This window comes from Sycon ciliatum, chromosome 11 (assembly GCF_964019385.1).
Source record: "Sycon ciliatum chromosome 11, ocSycCili1.1, whole genome shotgun sequence".
NCBI classification, from domain to species: domain Eukaryota; kingdom Metazoa; phylum Porifera; class Calcarea; order Leucosolenida; family Sycettidae; genus Sycon; species Sycon ciliatum.
In genome coordinates, this window is record NC_088653.1 from 26,328,022 (window position 1) to 26,344,366 (window position 16,345).

Genomic DNA, 16,345 nt, shown 5'->3' on the forward strand with positions numbered 1-16,345 from the left:
GAAACGGAACAAGAGCACATCACTAATCACAACGCGGACACGGGGAGGGTGGATTTTCGAAGGCGACCGCGTCATTTCTGTGACTTCTTCTGCGACCCGGAATATTTGCCCCGCCACGGGTCAGCTTCCATCGATCCCGGCACGCTATCGTACGCACACGCGCGCGAGGGCGCGCAACGCCTTCACCTTGTCAGGGGCGACGCGGTATCAACGTCGTTATCTTCATCATTTTTCATAACACTCGAAGTAACGTGTTGTTATTTGGCCTTGTCCCTTGTTCTTTAACCCACCACTACTGGCACTCGTCACTCAATGCTGTATGATAATATGTTTGGTATGCACCTGTAGCGCATGCAACTGCCTTACTTGTACTTACGCAGCAGACGTTCGGGTCGCTTGTACGTGTGCGTGTGTGTGTATGTGTGTGTGTGTGTGTGTGTGGTTTCTTGACTGCAAAGGCACGTACCTGTTGCGGCATGCATGAGTCGCCCTGGTGCCACTTCAGAGCGCCAAGCCAGTTGAGGACAGGGGCCATGTCCGCGGCGGAGACGGCCGTACATTGATGTGGTGGGCAAACTGCCCTGGCACACGAAGTGTTTCGGGCCTTACTTTGGAGACAATTAGCTCATCCCCAGATGAATGTTTCAACAAGGATTGATACACAAATGTCTAAGCTACTCGGAGCATAAGACCATGTGCTAATTTAGTTCACATATGACAGCTCTGGTAGTCAGTCACGTTTGCCCACTGGCCCTGGCTCAGGTTGAGCCCAGTTGCTGTGCTAAATTACATCAAACTGGGGCTATTACTGACAGGAGTTACAGGACTTGATCCGACCTGAACCTGGTGCTTCTGATGACAGGACGTTTACCTCGACTGAGGCTGGAGTCTAGAAGTGGACTGCACTGGGTGCATGCTGCTGACAAGATCGTGTCAAGACTCAGTACACAATAACAGTTGTTGAGTTGGACTCTTTGTCGTGTAGCATTGGGATCAAGTACGTCATGTGTCATGATGTGATACAACACGTATTGTGCTAGGACAGTAAAACCTGTAACTAAAGACCACCGTGACTAGCGAACCACCTGGTACTACAGACCACTTCGCCAGGCACGGTCTGTCTCACTTTCATGTATGGTTGTGCGGTGCAAACCTCTAACTAAGGACCACCTGCCACTAAAGACCTCTTTCTCTGGCCGGAAGGGGTGGTCATTAGTCACGGGTTTTACTGTACGAAGTCTGCAGTCTAGCGTTATGTACAGTGCAGCTCATGCTCAATGAAATCCAGTCGCGTCACTAAAATTTGCGCCTTGCATCATTCCCAGCCCCAGTGTTCGCAGTTCTGGACTGCGCACTTGAGTGCCGCGACTGGATTTCATTGAGCAACACTGTACATGTACATACTAACAAGTACTTGTTCAAAGCAGTGGGAAAACACACCACTGTTAATGTACAAGTGTAGATAGACCAAATAGATTTCGACCTTTTCAGCTGTCATTTGCCCTGATCGTGCCTCATGCGTGCTTCACGGCATAGTACGTTTCCGCTTATTTTCTTCGTCAACACACGCTAACTGTATTACTTTGTTCTTGCCCGTACAAGAGGCTATACTATAATTATAAATAAATTATTGAGAAAGTTTCCGGAAAAAAAAGAAAAAAGGATGTGCATTTATAATTGTACATGTACACCTAGATACTAGTACAAGGACAGAGAGGGGAGGAGAAGGAGAAGGAGGAAGGACTAGAGAGGAGGGAATGCCGATAAACATGTAGATATCTCGACCCCGCCTTTCAAGGTCGCAAAGAAGGGTATTAAGTCACTGATATTGCTTGAATTCTGCTTCGGAAAAATGGAACTATCGGTATAGATTACTAATGTTGCAGATTGATAACAGCAAACATGTACCTTGTATAGTCATGTACATGTATGCTGTAGCATAAGTCATGTTCTACGAAACAGAAAAATACAAGAAGCCCGGAATTACTATTACTCAGCAGGCAAGGGCGCGGTAGTAGTCGCAAGGGCATTGTGAATTCTCACGAAAATCCACTACATGTACATGTACATGTATTTTGCAATACTAGTTTGCAGAAAGTGCTAGATATGCTAGACACAAAGCTACCATTATCCGCCGAGGCCTGGCTTTAACCCATTCCCGAGCAGATTACATGTATGTGTGTGCCGGATACGGGTCGGGTAAATGTGTCAGTTTAGGTTTAAAACCACCGGGGAACTGCTGTACCTACATCGTACATGTACATGTACATGTAGAGTCATCTCCAGACGACGATGAACCGGATTTACATCTACATGTACATCTATTATGTAGATGTACATGTAGATGCGCTAACCTGGGGGTAAGCAGCAGCATTGAGCCGTTGAACGTTTCTGCGGTGGTGGTGAATGCCAATGTACATGTACATACATGTACGCTCGCTTGAGTAGACTGTACAAGGAATTCGAGTGGCCGAATACAGTGTGGCTTTAGTGTGATCTGAACAGGCTGAAGAGCAGTGTTGCTTCAGGATGACCTCAACAACTGTGCAACATTTGGCATAATAATGATAATCGTCTTGAATAGTTTGAAGTGACACGCAGGTGAGTGGCGTACTTGAGAGCATGTGCAACGTCGCCGAATAATGTTCGTCAATGACGTGCGGGCTGTCTATGCAATGGGGCTTTGGCGCGGGGCGAGAAGCCAATCCAGATGGAGTCGATATGGCAACGCACGGGCCTAATTGAGTGAATTCCAATTGAACGTTCACACTCTCCTCACTCGGTCAAGAAGAATATGACAATTGTCATCGCGGGCCAAGTAAAAAGTGGAGTCGCTAACCTGCGCCCAGCGTGACATGTGGACAAGGGCTATTGTCTTCTTCCTGATGGCCAACACTTGAAAACTGACTTCACGCTCTTCAAACGCACGAGATCACTTGACGGCGCCTTGTAGAGCAGGATATCCCCACACAGTACCAGCATGTCAGTACTATCGGTAATCTGCATGACTAGTCGACTGTTGATTGCACAATGTACAAACACTCGGCATTCCAATTCAGTCCTCAAACTTGAGAATGCACGATTCCGAAGTAGGATAACGTGAGCATAATATAGGCGATTCAGACTACGGCCAAAGTCACGTCTGAGCTTGAATGTCCATGGTGATGCAGTCCTGTTTCAAATGATACTGTGCAATCGCTGATCAAACACGTCTGAGTCCTAGAAACGTGGTCACAATTGGCCGTAGTCGGTGTGGCTTTTAACCCTAGAACAGCCACCTGTGTCATTAGTAGTAAGTGCGGGGCGGGTTCTGGTGCACTTTTTGACCTTTGACCTTTGGGCCAAATAAGGCACACTGTGTCGGGCTCGTTTGGTCTGGCTCGGGGACTCCCCCAGGGTTTGACCTTTGGGTTAAATAAGGCACACTGTGTCGGGCGCGCTTGGTCTGGCCCCGGGACTCCCCCAGGGTTCGACCTTTGGCCCTGCCATGCCATAAATGTCATCATGTTCTTTTCCGTGGCGACCGTGCACTTGTGCAAGTTCGTTGTATTCGCACCAGGGAGTAGTAAAATACGTACTATTCCCTGATTTGCACATCGTAGATGTGCAGTGAATGACATATTGCGCATGCGCGCATACGCACGCGGAGCGTGCGACCTTCAGTGGCCCTGCGTGTGGAAAAGACGTATACACAAGGTGTACTAGTACACGTGTCATTGTAGGGTGATAGCCGACCTCATATACGCTGTACGGGGAGATTATTTCCTCAGTATGTTGTAGGCAGTGCTGGAGGTGACGTGACGATGGCGGAGCCAAGTGCAAAACGATCTAGGCAGCCCAGACAGCCCACCTCGAGTGCCGTGCGTGGGTTTTTGAAAAAGTTTTCTTTGCCAGGTTCAGGCACTGATCCTCTCGTCTTTTTCAGCAGCCATCATGACGAGCTCAGACAGGTTCTCCTCGAGGAGCTTCAGTCTCACCCTTTCAAGGTGGTTTTAGTTTTGAGGGTGGAGATGACACGAGAGTCGGCCACGGGTAGTACGTCTGCCGTCCCGTTTTTTAGAAGTAGACCGGCTCGGATCCTCAGCGAAGGGGATATTGATAGTGCAGTCAAGACGATGGTGGCGAGGATCACTGGTCTTATTGATAAGTGGGTGCAGAACGGATCCGACTGGACCGTTTCTCGAGTGAGACAGCTGGATGTGTCGACAGCAAAGTACACTCCTCTTCGAGGTGAGTTTCTGTTCATCCGGCAGTGTTTGTTCGAAGCCTGTCGAATTTCTTGTGGAAAGTTGTAGATGTTTTGTACTAGATGCACAGTTTTTCGTGATTGTCGAGAGGGTGTAGTTGTGATGTGGTGTTACTCTGAGCAAAGCCTTCGTTGTATTTTTGTGGTGTACTGTAGGTGGTGCAGCTGATATCCCACCGAAATTAGAAAAAAAGAAGGCCATCATTAACGTAAAGAACAACGATGACAGGTGTTTGATGTGGGCGTTGTTGTCAGCGCTGCACCCCGTCGAACAGAATGCTGAGCGGGCATCCAAGTACACCCAGTATGTTGATGAGCTGCGGTTCGATGGTGTGATGTTCCCTGCAACGCTCCGTGATGTACCCAAAGTGGAGTTACAGAATGGTCTTGCAATCAATGTGTTTGGCTACGAGGGGAATCTGTACCCACTCTATCTCAGCGAGCGACATGAGACTCCGATCAACCTCCTTCTACATGACAACCACTTCACATGGATAAAAAACTTCAGTCGTGCATGTGAGAATAAGAACAAGCGGGCAACACACTACTGCTTGCGATGCCTCTCCGCACACAAAACAGCAGACTCCCTGCAGCATCACAGCGAGAGATGTCAGGTGATGAAGCCCGTGCCAGTCGTCATGCCCACAGCAAAGGACAGCATCCTCAAATATACAAATTTGAAGCACAGGATGGTGGCTCCATATATCATTTACGCTGATACGGAGGCCATCATTGAGCCGATGGAGGAACAGCATGGCAGCAGCACTGTACGCACAGCACGTCACGTGCCATGCAGCATCAGGTATGTTTTGTTGTTGGTGTTGTTTTTGACTAATGTTTGCTGTACTCGGGCCTGCACAGTGCTTGCTGTTATTCCTTCTTGTCTTGTTCACAAATTAGGTGTTCGTGTTGTAGTATGTGCATTTTGTGTGATTCCATTTTTTCAAAATCACTTATTCTTACTTTCCCTCTTCTTTTATGCTCTTGTAGATATGCTGCCATCCGATCCAACGGTGAAGTCCGGGGCGAGTTTGACGACTGCAGTGAGAATGCCATTCACAACTTTTTCGACAGTCTCAAAGAGTTGGAAGGCAGTATCCAGGAGGATTTGGCTGATATCAAGCCAATCCGCATGACAGCAGAACTGGAGCTTGAGTTTCAGAACGCAGTCAACTGCTGGATATGTGACGAAGTACTTGGAGAAGATCGTGTTCGTGATCATGATCATCTCACTGGTAAGTATTATAATTTTTTTGTTTATTTTTGTTGTTTTGCAGTTGTGTGTAGATATGCACATGATGTGTATAGTGCATTTTCATGTCTTTGTAGCTGTTTGCATCTGTGTTTTATCACGGTGTATTGAATTGTATTGTCTGTGGTATCACCTTCACTGTAGATGTTTACTATGTTTGTGTATTCCCCTCTTTCTGAATATCTGCACAGGCGACTATCGTGGTGCTGCACACTACCAGTGTAATATTCAGCTGAGTATCTACCCAGATCGCCAGATCATTCCGGTTGTGTTTCACAACCGGAAAGGGTATGATGCCCACCACCTCATCGCCCACATTGGTATGACCGAGGTTGAAGAGGTGGAGTACGAGGATTCTAACCAGCGTAAGCGGATTAGGAAGGTTGGTGAGATCAGTGTCATCGCCAACAACATGGAGAAATATATTTCATTCAAGTGGCGTCAGTACCGCTTCATTGACTCCATGGCCTTCTTGAACTCCTCTCTTGACTCGTTGGTGAGCAACACCCCGGAAGATGCCTTCAAGCTTACTCGTACATTAGCCCATCATGACCTTCTCCGGCGTAAGGGTGTCTACCCCTACGAGTACATGGACTCCTTTGCTCGGTTTGATGAGACACAGCTGCCACCTAAATCAGCATTTGAGTCTAGTTTGACTGGAGAAGGTATCAGTGATGCCGACTATGCCCATGCTCAGAACGTATGGCAGGTAAGCAGCTTGTGCCTTCTGTATTGACCCTCGGAATTTCCCTGATGCCATGCTTTTTGCATTATTGTGCTCTACTTATGACTTTGTATGCTGTTGTGATGTGCCCTACACATTTTTTTTGTACTCATTGCTCTCTATCCGTGGATATGTGGATGCTTGTGTGTATGGATGTGTGCATGCGTGTGTGCGTTGCTGTTTTTTGTTTTGTTTGTTTTTTGTTTTGCAGCCATTTGAGTGCAGTACAATGGAGGCCTATCATGACCTCTATTTGCAAACAGATGTCTATCTTCTAGCAGATGTCTTTGAGCATTTCCGCAAGACGGCATACAAGACGTATGGGTTGGATCCAGCTCATTACCTTACTCTCCCAGGTATGTTCATCAGTCTTTGTTGTTGTCCAATGTATTCTCTCCTTTAGATGGTGTTCTCTGTTAGTATTCTTGTGCTTTCTTGTCGGTGTATTTTTATACTTTTTGCACGGTGTATTGACTTTCGTGTTTGTGTTCTGGTGTGTTGCATGGTGTTATGTAGGATATGCATGGGATGCTCTACTACGGTTCACCCAGATTGAACTGCAGCTGCTCACGGATGTAGACATGCATCTGTTTGTCGAAGCCGGTCTACGTGGGGGCATCTCAATGGCGTCGCAGCGGTACGGCAAGGCCAACAACCCAACGATGGGTCAGTACAATCCTGCCGAGCCCACATCATACCTGCTATACCTTGATGCCAACAACCTGTATGGCTGGGCTATGTGCCAAAGTATGCCGACATCTGAGTTTGCCTGGTGTGACAAGAACCTGTCCGAGATACTGGCACACCCTGTAGATTCGAGCACTGGGTTCATTGTGGAGTGTGATCTTGAGGTACCCTCTTCGCTTCACCACTACTTCAATGATTATCCACTCGCACCGGAAGTGATGAGAACATTCTCAGATAAGCTATCACCATACCAACAAGCACTTGTGGAGGAGCTCAAAGTGTCAGCCGTAGATGGAGTCAAGTTGACACCCAGTCTCCTACCCAAGTCCAAGTATGTGTTACACTACCGTACACTGCAGCTGTATTCGCGTCTGGGCATGGTGGTGACCGCTGTTCACAAGGTGTTGGGATTTCAGCAGAGTGCCTGGATGGCTCCCTACATCAATCTGAACACTGCACTTCGCACGAGGGCTACAACCGACTTTGAGAAGAGCTTTTACAAGGTAAATGCAACCGTTGTGTGCAGTCCCGTATGTTGTTGTTGTTGTTTTGTCACAATGTCATATACATGTATGGTGCAAGTGTGACGTGGAGTATGCTAATTGAAAATATGCTGATGTGAAGGAATGGCATGATATGATTCTCATGTGTCATGTTTGCCTGTTTGTGTGCTGCAGCTGATGAACAACTCAGTCTTTGGCAAGACGATGGAGAACGTTCGTAATCGAACACGCATCGATCTCTTGCGAGAAGAAAGTGAGGAGCAGGTACTGAGGGCAGTGAGCAAGCCTACATATGTGCGGCATGACATTTTCCCGAACGGGCTTGTCGGAATAGAAAAGCAGTACACTGAGATCAAGCTCAACAAGCCGGTCTATGTGGGTATGTCGATACTAGACCTGTCAAAGGTACACATGTACTCCTTCTACTACGATGTGCTGAAGGAGCAGTATGGTAGCAGAATCCGGCTGTTGTACACCGACACCGACTCTGTTATTGTGCACATCACCACCGGTGATGTTTATGCAGAGATGGATCTGTCTCTGTATGACACCAGCAACTTTCCCACTGACCATCCTCAGTACACTTCTGCCAATAAGAAAGTGGTTGGCAAATTCAAAGATGAGCTTGGTGGGAAATCCATGGTGGAGTTTGTAGGTCTAAGATCGAAGATGTACTCCTACATCGGACAGGAATCGGCCAAACGGGCCAAGGGTGTGCGAAAGGCAGTCCTGGCAAATACCATCACCCACAAGGACTATGTAGATGCACTGCTCAGTCATCGTGTGTCTTCCAGGCCTATGACGGGTCTCCGATCACATTGCCACACAGTGTATGAGGAGGTAACCACCAAGGTGGCATTGTCTCCATTCGACTGCAAGCGGTACATACTGGATGATGGCATGGCCACACTTGCATATGGTCACAAGGACATTTAATGGACAGGACCCCACATTGAACATGTTTCATCATTTTCATACAAAAACTCCCCGCCGTTCTTCTGTCATTAATTCCTCCTATCTTGGCATGTCGGGCCGGCTCCAACAATATACATTTTTTGTTAAATATTTCAGGCTTGTGCCTCAATCATATTGCAGGATATAGTGCATCGTGCGGTATAATAATCTTCATTGTATCATCAAATATTACCCTACACACTTTGGGTTGCAGTGTGTGCACAGCATAGTCCATATATCATCAAATTGATCAAGTTCAGTATCTGCGGGCATATATTTCCCCAGCTTGAGAAAATGCTTATATACTTGCGTAAATTTATGCTCACAATGATTACATTAAAATGAGATTAACTCTGCCACACATTATATTACCAGACACTGTTGTTGTTGTTGTTGTCGTCGTCGTCGTTGTTGTTGTTGTTGTTGTTGGTTGTTGTTGGCTGTTGTTGGCTGTTGTCGGTTGTTGTTGGTTGTTGTTGGTTGTTGTTGTTGGTTGTTGTTGTTGGTTGTTGTTGTTGGTTGTTGTTGTTGGTTGTTGTTGTTGGTTGTTGTTGTTGGTTGTTGTTGTTGGTTGTTGTTGGTTGTTGTCGGTTGTTGTTGGTTGTTGTTGGTTGTTGTTGGTGGTTGTTGGTGGTTGTTGTTGGTTGTTGTTGTTGGTTGTTGTTGTTTGTTGTTGGTTGTTGTTGGCTGTTGTCGGTTGTTGTCGGTTGTTGTTGGTTGTTGTTGGTTGTTGTTGGCTGTTGTTGTTGGTTGTTGGTTGTTGTTGTTGGTTGTTGTCGGTTGTTGTTGGTTGTTCTTGTTGGTTGTTGTTGGTTGTTGTTGTTTGTTGTTGGTTGTTCTTGGTTGTTGTTGTTTGTTGTTGTTTGTTGTTGTTTGTTGTTGATTGTTGTTGGTTGTTGTTGGCTGTTGTCGGTTGTTGTCGGTTGTTGTTGGTTGTTGTTGGTTGTTGTTGGCTGTTGTTGTTGGTTGTTGGTTGTTGTTGTTGGTTGTTGTCGGTTGTAGTTGGTTGTTGTTGTTGGTTGTTGTTGTTTGTTGTTGGTTGTTGTTGGTTGTTGTTGTTTGTTGTTGGTTGTTGTTGGTTGTTGTTGGCTGTTGTTGGTTGTTGTTGTTGGTTGTTGTTGGTTGTTGTTGTTTGTTGTCCCATGGGACAATGAAACTACAAAGGAAAGTGGCTACTGACGAGGCACCTGTGACCACGCCAATGCCTGAAACTGATGAAGCTGAGGAACGGAGGATCCTTGAGTTGGCCCTTAGCCGACTTGAGCGTGATTAACGCAGTGTTTACACTCTCCTCAGCAAATCCCATCAAATCGGAGCACATGTTGACGGGAGCTTAGAGTTGGCACTGCTCAGTAATGGCAAAATAATTTAAATGGCCGCCAAGACCTTGCTCAATAGGCGGAAGAGTCACCTGTATGCAATACGTTGTATATGTCGTGTGTGTGTATTGTATATGCATTGGGCTCGAGTAACTCAACAGCATTCGCTCAGTAACACTCAACACTCCCACCATCAAATGGGAATACACGTGTTGAAGCAAGCTTAGAATGAGCGTTACTTGGTAATAACAGAATGAACCCGATGACCTACATGTACGTAAACAGGTGGCTAAATCACTGGTAAACAAATGCATTCGGCATGAGATAAGCATTAACTCACTCATCAACTGTAATATGTTCCATGCGGTCGCCAGGTGTGTGTCTCTGCTAGGTAAATGGACGGGATAAGGTATTATGTTCAGTTCATGTTCGAGTCCGTTGTAGTTTTGACAGAGATCGAGATGTCACGCTGGCTGCTGAATTGGATGACGGCAACGCAACCCAATAGTGGTCAGGAAGTTGGTCCACGAGCTGCTGTTGTCCAACGGAAAGATGATACTAGTGATAGTGACGAAGATGAACGCAGAAGAAAGTGTTAAATTTGTTCTCAGGAAGAGGAAGAGAGTGACGATATCATCCTTGCTCCTACCTGTCATGTTGAATCCAGGATTTCTGGGTTTTGTAGGATCGTTGCCACGCAAGCGTCGGTTCTGGTCGGCTCATGCTGATGGCGACGATGATGGTGTTTGGGAAAAAGAGATCTTGGGGACATGGAGTAGACTTGGACAAGACTTCCAAGGTGTCCAAGATGAGAGGTTCATCGAAAAGTTTCGAGTGACCAAATGCACATTTCTGGCTGTGCACGATTTGGTCAAAGATACCATTGATTGTCAGACGACGCACTTGCGCAAGTGATCTCTGGGAAAAACGTCTTGCAATATTCCTCCAATGGATGGCTCATGCCGAGGAATTCCAGCAGTTGGCAAAAGAGTATCGCATTAGTACTTCTACAGTCCATAGCATCGTGCAAGCGTGTGTATCTACATTCCGGCAACTTGCCCCTAAGTTCATTGTCTTTCCCCAAGACCAGCTCAATGTAGCTGACGTTGTCTCCGGCTTTAAATCTCTGTGCCACCTACCTGGCTGTGCTGGTGCCATTGACGGCACTTTCATGATTTTCATGACCAGCTCAATGTAGCTGACGTTGTCTCCGGCTTTAAATCTCTGTGCCACCTACCTGGCTGTGCTGGTGCCGTTGACGGCACTTTCATGAAAATCATGAAAGTGCCGTCAATGGCAACTTAGGGGCAAGTTGCCGGAATGTAGATACACACGCTTGCACGATGCTATGGACTGTAGAAGTACTAATGCGATACTCTTTTGCCAACTGCTGGAATTCCTCGGCATGAGCCATCCATTGGAGGAATATTGCAAGACGTTTTTCCCAGAGATCACTTGCGCAAGTGCGTCGTCTGACAATCAATGGTATCTTTGACCAAATCGTGCACAGCCAGAAATGTGCATTTGGTCACTCGAAACTTTTCGATGAACCTCTCATCTTGGACACCTTGGAAGTCTTGTCCAAGTCTACTCCATGTCCCCAAGATCTCTTTTTCCCAAACACCGTCATCGTCGCCATCAGCATGAGCCGACCAGAACCGACGCTTGCGTGGCAACGATCCTACAAAACCCAGAAATCCTGGATTCAACATGACAGGTAGGAGCAAGGATGATATCGTCACTCTCTTCCTCTTCCTGAGAACAAATTTAACACTTTCTTCTGCGTTCATCTTCGTCACTATCACTAGTATCATCTTTCCGTTGGACAACAGCAGCTCGTGGACCAACTTCCTGACCACTATTGGGTTGCGTTGCCGTCATCCAATTCAGCAGCCAGCGTGACATCTCGATCTCTGTCAAAACTACAACGGACTCGAACATGAACTGAACATAATACCTTATCCCGTCCATTTACCTAGCAGAGACACACACCTGGCGACCGCATGGAACATATTACAGTTGATGAGTGAGTTAATGCTTATCTCATGCCGAATGCATTTGTTTACCAGTGATTTAGCCACCTGTTTACGTACATGTAGGTCATCGGGTTCATTCTGTTATTACCAAGTAACGCTCATTCTAAGCTTGCTTCAACACGTGTATTCCCATTTGATGGTGGGAGTGTTGAGTGTTACTGAGCGAATGCTGTTGAGTTACTCGAGCCCAATGCATATACAATACACACACACGACATATACAACGTATTGCATACAGGTGACTCTTCCGCCTATTGAGCAAGGTCTTGGCGGCCATTTAAATTATTTTGCCATTACTGAGCAGTGCCAACTCTAAGCCCCCGTCAACATGTGCTCCGATTTGATGGGATTTGCTGAGGAGAGTGTAAACACTGCGTTAATCACGCTCAAGTCGGCTAAGGGCCAACTCAAGGATCCTCCGTTCCTCAGCTTCATCAGTTTCAGGCATTGGCGTGGTCACAGGTGCCTCGTCAGTAGCCACTTTCCTTTGTAGTTTCATTGTCCCATGGGACAACAAACAACAACAACCAACAACAACCAACAACAACAACCAACAACAGCCAACAACAACCAACAACAACCAACAACAAACAACAACAACCAACAACAACCAACAACAAACAACAACAACCAACAACAACAACCAACTACAACCGACAACAACCAACAACAACAACCAACAACCAACAACAACAGCCAACAACAACCAACAACAACCAACAACAACCGACAACAACCGACAACAGCCAACAACAACCAACAACAATCAACAACAAACAACAACAAACAACAACAAACAACAACAACCAAGAACAACCAACAACAAACAACAACAACCAACAACAACCAACAAGAACAACCAACAACAACCGACAACAACCAACAACAACAACCAACAACCAACAACAACAGCCAACAACAACCAACAACAACCAACAACAACCGACAACAACCGACAACAGCCAACAACAACCAACAACAAACAACAACAACCAACAACAACAACCAACAACAACCACCAACAACCACCAACAACAACCAACAACAACCAACAACAACCGACAACAACCAACAACAACCAACAACAACAACCAACAACAACAACCAACAACAACAACCAACAACAACAACCAACAACAACAACCAACAACAACAACCAACAACAACAACCAACAACAACCAACAACAACCGACAACAGCCAACAACAGCCAACAACAACCAACAACAACAACAACAACAACGACGACGACGACAACAACAACAACAACAACAGTGTCTGGTAATATAATGTGTGGCAGAGTTAATCTCATTTTAATGTAATCATTGTGAGCATAAATTTACGCAAGTATATAAGCATTTTCTCAAGCTGGGGAAATATATGCCCGCAGATACTGAACTTGATCAATTTGATGATATATGGACTATGCTGTGCACACACTGCAACCCAAAGTGTGTAGGGTAATATTTGATGATACAATGAAGATTATTATACCGCACGATGCACTATATCCTGCAATATGATTGAGGCACAAGCCTGAAATATTTAACAAAAAATGTATATTGTTGGAGCCGGCCCGACATGCCAAGATAGGAGGAATTAATGACAGAAGAACGGCGGGGAGTTTTTGTATGAAAATGATGAAACATGTTCAATGTGGGGTCCTGTCCATTAAATGTCCTTGTGACCATATGCAAGTGTGGCCATGCCATCATCCAGTATGTACCGCTTGCAGTCGAATGGAGACAATGCCACCTTGGTGGTTACCTCCTCATACACTGTGTGGCAATGTGATCGGAGACCCGTCATAGGCCTGGAAGACACACGATGACTGAGCAGTGCATCTACATAGTCCTTGTGGGTGATGGTATTTGCCAGGACTGCCTTTCGCACACCCTTGGCCCGTTTGGCCGATTCCTGTCCGATGTAGGAGTACATCTTCGATCTTAGACCTACAAACTCCACCATGGATTTCCCACCAAGCTCATCTTTGAATTTGCCAACCACTTTCTTATTGGCAGAAGTGTACTGAGGATGGTCAGTGGGAAAGTTGCTGGTGTCATACAGAGACAGATCCATCTCTGCATAAACATCACCGGTGGTGATGTGCACAATAACAGAGTCGGTGTCGGTGTACAACAGCCGGATTCTGCTACCATACTGCTCCTTCAGCACATCGTAGTAGAAGGAGTACATGTGTACCTTTGACAGGTCTAGTATCGACATACCCACATAGACCGGCTTGTTGAGCTTGATCTCAGTGTACTGCTTTTCTATTCCGACAAGCCCGTTCGGGAAAATGTCATGCCGCACATATGTAGGCTTGCTCACTGCCCTCAGTACCTGCTCCTCACTTTCTTCTCGCAAGAGATCGATGCGTGTTCGATTACGAACGTTCTCCATCGTCTTGCCAAAGACTGAGTTGTTCATCAGCTGCAGCACACAAACAGGCAAACATGACACATGAGAATCATATCATGCCATTCCTTCACATCAGCATATTTTCAATTAGCATACTCCACGTCACACTTGCACCATACATGTATATGACATTGTGACAAAACAACAACAACAACATACGGGACTGCACACAACGGTTGCATTTACCTTGTAAAAGCTCTTCTCAAAGTCGGTTGTAGCCCTCGTGCGAAGTGCAGTGTTCAGATTGATGTAGGGAGCCATCCAGGCACTCTGCTGAAATCCCAACACCTTGTGAACAGCGGTCACCACCATGCCCAGACGCGAATACAGCTGCAGTGTACGGTAGTGTAACACATACTTGGACTTGGGTAGGAGACTGGGTGTCAACTTGACTCCATCTACGGCTGACACTTTGAGCTCCTCCACAAGTGCTTGTTGGTATGGTGATAGCTTATCTGAGAATGTTCTCATCACTTCCGGTGCGAGTGGATAATCATTGAAGTAGTGGTGAAGCGAAGAGGGTACCTCAAGATCACACTCCACAATGAACCCAGTGCTCGAATCTACAGGGTGTGCCAGTATCTCGGACAGGTTCTTGTCACACCAGGCAAACTCAGATGTCGGCATACTTTGGCACATAGCCCAGCCATACAGGTTGTTGGCATCAAGGTATAGCAGGTATGATGTGGGCTCGGCAGGATTGTACTGACCCATCGTTGGGTTGTTGGCCTTGCCGTACCGCTGCGACGCCATTGAGATGCCCCCACGTAGACCGGCTTCGACAAACAGATGCATGTCTACATCCGTGAGCAGCTGCAGTTCAATCTGGGTGAACCGTAGTAGAGCATCCCATGCATATCCTACATAACACCATGCAACACACCAGAACACAAACACGAAAGTCAATACACCGTGCAAAAAGTATAAAAATACACCGACAAGAAAGCACAAGAATACTAACAGAGAACACCATCTAAAGGAGAGAATACATTGGACAACAACAAAGACTGATGAACATACCTGGGAGAGTAAGGTAATGAGCTGGATCCAACCCATACGTCTTGTATGCCGTCTTGCGGAAATGCTCAAAGACATCTGCTAGAAGATAGACATCTGTTTGCAAATAGAGGTCATGATAGGCCTCCATTGTACTGCACTCAAATGTCTGCAAAACAAAAAACAAACAAAACAAAAAACAGCAACGCACACACGCATGCACACATCCATACACACAAGCATCCACATATCCACGGATAGAGAGCAATGAGTACAAAAAAAATGTGTAGGGCACATCACAACAGCATACAAAGTCATAAGTAGAGCACAATAATGCAAAAAGCATGGCATCAGGGAAATTCCGAGGGTCAATACAGAAGGCACAAGCTGCTTACCTGCCATACGTTCTGAGCATGGGCATAGTCGGCATCACTGATACCTTCTCCAGTCAAACTAGACTCAAATGCTGATTTAGGTGGCAGCTGTGTCTCATCAAACCGAGCAAAGGAGTCCATGTACTCGTAGGGGTAGACACCCTTACGCCGGAGAAGGTCATGATGGGCTAATGTACGAGTAAGCTTGAAGGCATCTTCCGGGGTGTTGCTCACCAACGAGTCAAGAGAGGAGTTCAAGAAGGCCATGGAGTCAATGAAGCGGTACTGACGCCACTTGAATGAAATATATTTCTCCATGTTGTTGGCGATGACACTGATCTCACCAACCTTCCTAATCCGCTTACGCTGGTTAGAATCCTCGTACTCCACCTCTTCAACCTCGGTCATACCAATGTGGGCGATGAGGTGGTGGGCATCATACCCTTTCCGGTTGTGAAACACAACCGGAATGATCTGGCGATCTGGGTAGATACTCAGCTGAATATTACACTGGTAGTGTGCAGCACCACGATAGTCGCCTGTGCAGATATTCAGAAAGAGGGGAATACACAAACATAGTAAACATCTACAGTGAAGGTGATACCACAGACAATACAATTCAATACACCGTGATAAAACACAGATGCAAACAGCTACAAAGACATGAAAATGCACTATACACATCATGTGCATATCTACACACAACTGCAAAACAACAAAAATAAACAAAAAAATTATAATACTTACCAGTGAGATGATCATGATCACGAACACGATCTTCTCCAAGTACTTCGTCACATATCCAGCAGTTGACTGCGTTCTGAAACTCAAGCT

At 46.1% G+C, this 16,345-nt stretch overlaps 3 protein-coding genes across 3 annotated transcripts; 2 read left to right on the forward strand and 1 right to left on the reverse strand.

The window, feature by feature from the left end:
* The first annotated feature begins 4,715 nt into the window (after positions 1 to 4,715).
* On the forward strand, positions 4,716 to 6,234 carry LOC135827240 (uncharacterized). The gene is made up of 4 exons (XM_065339769.1): positions 4,716 to 5,048; positions 5,237 to 5,481; positions 5,690 to 5,863; positions 6,137 to 6,234. The coding sequence occupies exons 1-4, from the start codon at positions 4,864 to 4,866 to the stop codon at positions 6,232 to 6,234; spliced, it is 702 nt and encodes a 233-aa protein (XP_065195841.1). The 5' UTR covers positions 4,716 to 4,863.
* On the forward strand, positions 5,837 to 8,703 carry LOC135827318 (uncharacterized). Its single transcript, XM_065339842.1, has 3 exons — positions 5,837 to 6,578; positions 6,739 to 7,412; positions 7,587 to 8,703. The coding sequence occupies exons 1-3, from the start codon at positions 6,257 to 6,259 to the stop codon at positions 8,346 to 8,348; spliced, it is 1,758 nt and encodes a 585-aa protein (XP_065195914.1). The 5' UTR covers positions 5,837 to 6,256; the 3' UTR covers positions 8,349 to 8,703.
* Positions 8,704 to 13,035: 4,332 nt separating this feature from the next.
* Positions 13,036 to 15,925, reverse strand: LOC135827617 (uncharacterized). The gene is made up of 4 exons (XM_065340083.1): positions 15,533 to 15,925; positions 15,162 to 15,306; positions 14,328 to 15,001; positions 13,036 to 14,153 (listed from the first exon to the last, which is right to left on the reverse strand). The coding sequence occupies exons 1-4, from the start codon at positions 15,917 to 15,919 to the stop codon at positions 13,392 to 13,394; spliced, it is 1,968 nt and encodes a 655-aa protein (XP_065196155.1). The 5' UTR covers positions 15,920 to 15,925; the 3' UTR covers positions 13,036 to 13,391.
* Between the last annotated feature and the right edge of the window lie 420 nt (positions 15,926 to 16,345).

Excerpts from the sequence above, each read along its gene's own strand:
- LOC135827240 (XM_065339769.1), top strand. The coding sequence starts at position 4,864 with ATGAAGCCCGTGCCAGTCGTCATGCCCACAGCAAAGGACAGCATCCTC. Across the intron at positions 5,049-5,236 it reads CACGTGCCATGCAGCATCAG|ATATGCTGCCATCCGATCCA; the intron begins GTATGTTTTGTT and ends ATGCTCTTGTAG. Across the intron at positions 5,864-6,136 it reads GTACGAGGATTCTAACCAGC|CATTTGAGTCTAGTTTGACT; the intron begins GTAAGCGGATTA and ends CACCTAAATCAG.
- LOC135827318 (XM_065339842.1), top strand. The coding sequence starts at position 6,257 with ATGCTTTTTGCATTATTGTGCTCTACTTATGACTTTGTATGCTGTTGT. Across the intron at positions 6,579-6,738 it reads TCATTACCTTACTCTCCCAG|GATATGCATGGGATGCTCTA; the intron begins GTATGTTCATCA and ends GGTGTTATGTAG. Across the intron at positions 7,413-7,586 it reads TTGAGAAGAGCTTTTACAAG|CTGATGAACAACTCAGTCTT; the intron begins GTAAATGCAACC and ends TGTGTGCTGCAG.
- LOC135827617 (XM_065340083.1), bottom strand. The coding sequence starts at position 15,919 with ATGACCGAGGTTGAAGAGGTGGAGTACGAGGATTCTAACCAGCGTAAG. Across the intron at positions 15,002-15,161 it reads TCATTACCTTACTCTCCCAG|GATATGCATGGGATGCTCTA; the intron begins GTATGTTCATCA and ends GGTGTTATGTAG. Across the intron at positions 14,154-14,327 it reads TTGAGAAGAGCTTTTACAAG|CTGATGAACAACTCAGTCTT; the intron begins GTAAATGCAACC and ends TGTGTGCTGCAG.